This window comes from Drosophila ananassae, chromosome XL (genome assembly GCF_017639315.1).
Source record: "Drosophila ananassae strain 14024-0371.13 chromosome XL, ASM1763931v2, whole genome shotgun sequence".
Lineage (NCBI taxonomy): Eukaryota > Metazoa > Arthropoda > Insecta > Diptera > Drosophilidae > Drosophila > Drosophila ananassae.
Genome location: NC_057931.1, coordinates 18,278,266 through 18,283,042, shown reverse-complemented (window position 1 = coordinate 18,283,042; position 4,777 = coordinate 18,278,266). Strand labels below are relative to the sequence as shown.

Here is a 4,777-nt window from a genome sequence, read left to right as displayed (position 1 = left end):
GACCAATCAAGCCGACGCACAGGTTTACTCACTCGGTGGAAGCGTCTCGAACTATTACGAAAAGAATTCTGGACACGCTGGAGCCACGAGTACCTACATGAGTTACAGAATCGGTCAAAGTGGACAAGAAGTTGTACGACGGTAAAGATTGGTGATCTGGTTATAATAAAGGAAGACAACATCGCTCCGTTGAACTGGCCCCTCGGACGAATGTAGCAGTCCATCCTGGTAAAGACGGCGAGATCCGAGTTGCAGAAATACGAACAACATCCGGCAACATAACATGGTCTATACATCGACTGGCGGTGCTACCAATCAACAATCAGAAGGAAGAAACCAATCAATAAAAAAAAATGCTTCTCCTAACAATAATACTCGTCTGGGTGATACCCGGACTGACTCTGCCCACCTCAACACCACCAGAAAGGAAGGCCGTTAACCCTGTGGCCATCATTCCAATTAACAACGTGACCGGGACCATCATAGAAGCCACCGATAGGATATCAATCAAATCTGCCAAGTGGACACTCATCGCATTCTTTGACCTCAGTCAATTGGCACGAGAAATCGAGACAGTTAAACAAGGTATCCAATCTATAAAAAAATGGTGCCCAACGGCATACGAGGTCTGCCCCACGATCATACAAACGTTGCAACAGGAAGTGGCGAAAATCCAAGATGCAGATCAGTTAATGCATCATCAACGATATCGCGAATGGTCTCGGAATACTCGATGATCAATATGCCAAACGGATGAAAGAGATTATTGGCAAACTAAGAGCCCAAGAAAGCATCACTTATAAAATAGTGGACAACCACACGTCAATTTTGGATACCACCATCAACATTATGAGGAGGACGACGATCGAAACTCAGAAGAGGATGCAGGACTTAGAAGCCAGTCTGGCCAGAATCAAGGTGAGAAGCCATGCGGCTGATCGGTATCTTCCGCATGCAGTCTCAGAATTGGTCGTCGTAGCAAGCCACATTCGTCGAGTCCAGGATGCAGTGTTGAATGTACTAATCGGTGCACACGAAGGAAAACTAAGCCCTGCGTTGGTTTCGGTGGAACAAGTAAAACAGGTGATTACAAAAATACAAACACACTTTCCACCAGGAAGACGACTACCCATCACTAGTGAGACAACTCGAGATGTATATCGGCTCGCGACCACTCGGGTACAAGAAACCGAAGACTTATTAATTTTCCATACGAGCATCCCATTGGTCGAAGAAGACGAATTCACGGTGTATCGGATGGAGCCAATTCCTCAAATAACGAGGGAAGGCTTGGTGATAACCAAGACGGAAACTAGATATCTGGCAATAGATGACCACCGAAAACATCACTTCGCAATCAGTCTAGAACACCTTCAGCAGTGCATCAGCGGGACGAACGGAAATAAGGTATGCGAATTCAAGCAGACACTCTTTGGCCCGGATGCCCATCAACTTTCGTGTACAATGGCAGCACTATCAAGACATCGGATAGGGGAGTGTAAACCAGAGCCAATCAAGGGGACCAATTATTGGGTTCAATTGACAGAACAGAATGCATGGATCTTTGGGACCACAAAGCCAATAACAATGACCTATGTCTGCTCAGCCGAAAAAGATCAAATCATCATCGAAGGCGTGGGCAAACTGACAATCAGGCCAGATTGTGTGTCAATTCAACTCATCAGGAACAGTAAAGATGTCAGGGAGCTATGTTCACGAAAGACCACAGAAGGGCAATTGGAGTCAACACTGGACCAGCTAGACCGACTACATGCAGAGGTGCAGGGATTAAAAACATGGACGAAGCAGACGCAGGAAGATGTGGACAACGAGGCAGGCTGGAATCTGGCTCATCAATACTCCGGGGTAATAATGTTGGGAGTAGCGATCCTCGTAGCCGCATGGGCAGGGTGTGCCAGGGGTGTGAGGACACCCCAGCAACTGCACGAGGGCGGAGGGGACGGGCGGAACTCCACGAGAATCAGGTCGCGGTCCTCCATTCCTAGAGAGGCGGGGGTACCGCCGCGAGGCATGATGCGGCCATCGTACCAGAAGTTGACATCGGAACCGGAGGCTGCGACAATATTCGTCCATAAACTCCAGTATACAGGAGTCCCGATCATGACAGGCCCACTATGTACGACCGTAGTAAGGACCAATAACCTGAAAGAAGAGCAACGACATGATCAAAAGACATACTGAAAGTGGTGCATAGAATGACACAACAGCCTCTATTTTTGAGTACCTCAATGGGGGGGGGAGAATGTTGGCACCTATTGCCAAGACCTACTACCCTAGATGCACACTAGTAATTTAATCCAATACACATCAGCATGTTGCAATACAACCCACTAACCTATTAGCACACCTAGTAATAATTAGCAATAAGCATAAACAATATCCAACCTAATAACCCAGCACTAGTAGACGGCGCCAGAAGCAGAAATCAGCATTATCATCAAGAAGAATGACCAGCTGACCAAAACCAAGCAAAAACCAAGCATGTACTAGCAATGCATAAACAAGCAATCTGAGTTAGCAGACTCAGAGGTGGGTTGCATTAACATTAGTTTTAGCACGTCCATAACATTGACCTTCCTTAGATTTAAGTATGTATAATTTAGCATCTTATATAAAAAATGTTCTTCTGAAATAAAAATAGTTGCGAAATCAGAGTGAATTGTCTCGTTACCCAGTGTTTGGACTACGGCACTTAAAACTGACCTACTTCGAGTGATCCTGTGTAAAACGGTTCACAAGTTTGGACTCTAAAACAGCTCTCTACTTCGAGTGGCTCCTGTGTAAACGGACCACAAGTAGAACCCCCATGGCATATGAGTCTACTTCAAGTGTTGCTCCCGTGAAGCGGACCACAAGTAGACCCCGCGTCACCTCACTACTTCGCGTGTTGCTCCTGCGAAACGGACCACCAGCAGACCCCGCGTTACCCAACCTACTTCGAGTGTTGCTCCCGTAAAACGGACCGCCAGTAGGACCGGCCTATAAGAACTCAGCCGAACCACCATACCACCGGTACTTGAGGACAAGTAGCCAAGGACTTCAAGCACCCCACATCAACTCCAGCCTGATCACAGCAAGCGTCTGGTCAACCCGAGCAGTCCCTTGCAGAATCCAAGTAAATTAAATCAGACTATTTACGTTCTTTGACTACGACTCCGGGACCTACCGTTACTCCCGCGAGTTCAAGTTTGACGTAGTTGCCGCATAACGCTCTACGGACGAACACACATCTTTCATACTATAAATACTTGCGGATGAACAAACGCTTTTTTAAAAAAATTTTTTTTACCATTTTTACGGGCAATAATGGGCTAATTTTTATGTAAAAATGGTACCTCCGACTTTACAACCGCACCAAAAATTCAAAAAAATCGCATATTTTTCAAAATGGTTTCGTTCATCCGCACAAGAAACTAATATTTTAAGTAAATCAATTCAATTTTTTTATTTCCGATAACACTGTAAGGCCAGACTTTACGCACCGCAAGATAATAATTTTTTGCAACGACTCCGGCCGACTGCCCGTCACAGGATAAATAATAATTATTTCTTATTAAAAAAATTCCTAGATACTCTCGAAATATAGCAATGTATCGTGTAAAAAAATTGAATAATTATATTCACTCAGAAATGAAATAAAAAATCGCAAAAATCTGTTTTTTTTTTCAGCCTCTGAAACCAACTTGCCCCCATAATTCATATATCCGGATCGCTTTGCGTGTGCAGTGGTATATTTCGAGGTAAAATAATATATTTATTAATTTTCTTCCAAGCATAGCTCTGCTCTGCTTTTTCATCTTTTTCTGTGTTGCGTCTATTGTCGCTCAATAGAGATTCTTATCTCTATATTTTTCAGTTTTACTAACCCACACTAAGCTCTTTTTACTCGCACTTTGTCGTTACCTTGGTACAGCCGCTCAAGATATTTAAATATTGAAAAAAAAAGAAAGAAAAATATACCCTTGCAGTTGAGTCGCAGTCCGCTAGGTGGCGCCACGCATCTTATATTATTAGATATATAGCGGATCGTATATAGTTGGCCCATCCTTATGAAATATGGCAAATTGAATTATTTTGCCAAAAGAGGAATCCATTGAAACTCCCATCCTTCTAACTTGAAAAACAACGAAGTTATAGCATTTCCGATCAATCAGTTATATGACAGCTATAGGATATAGACGGCCGATCCTTATGACATTTGACAGATCATATAAGTTGGCCCAAATTAGAATGCACAGAAAGTCCCATCCTTCTAACTTGAAAAACAACGAAGTTATAGCATTTCCGATCAATCAGTTATATGGCAGCTATAGGATATAGTCGGGCGATTCCGGCCGTTCCGACTTTTATACTACCTGCAAGGAAAAAATGGATGTGTGCAAAGTTTCAACTCGATAGCTCTAAAACTGAGAGACTAGTTTGCGTAGAAACCGACAGACAGACGGACAGACGGACAGACAGACAGACGGACAGACGGACATGCTCACATCGACTCTGGAGGTGATCCTGATCAAGAATATATATAATTTATAGGGTCGGTGATGTCTTCTTCACTGCGTTGCACACTTTTGACCAAAATTATAATACCCTCTGCAAGGGTATAAAAATACGCGATAACGCAGAGAACATTTTCGCCCAAGAACATCAGCCAAGTACGGTGAAGAAAAACAATTACCAAACCTGTGGGAGTGAAACTTCTACATGTAATGGCCAATGACCAACCTTCTACCTCATCTTCCTCAGTTGCAAAAAAATA

The 4,777-nt window shown here is 43.7% G+C and overlaps 1 protein-coding gene across 1 annotated transcript; it reads left to right on the top strand.

Moving 5' to 3' along the window:
• Positions 1-353: 353 nt before the first annotated feature.
• LOC123257556 lies at positions 354-2,202 on the top strand. The gene is made up of 3 exons (XM_044717137.1): positions 354-718; positions 809-918; positions 1,118-2,202. Exons 1-3 carry the CDS (start codon positions 354-356, stop codon positions 2,200-2,202), a joined length of 1,560 nt encoding a protein of 519 aa, XP_044573072.1.
• The last annotated feature ends 2,575 nt before the right edge of the window (positions 2,203-4,777 follow it).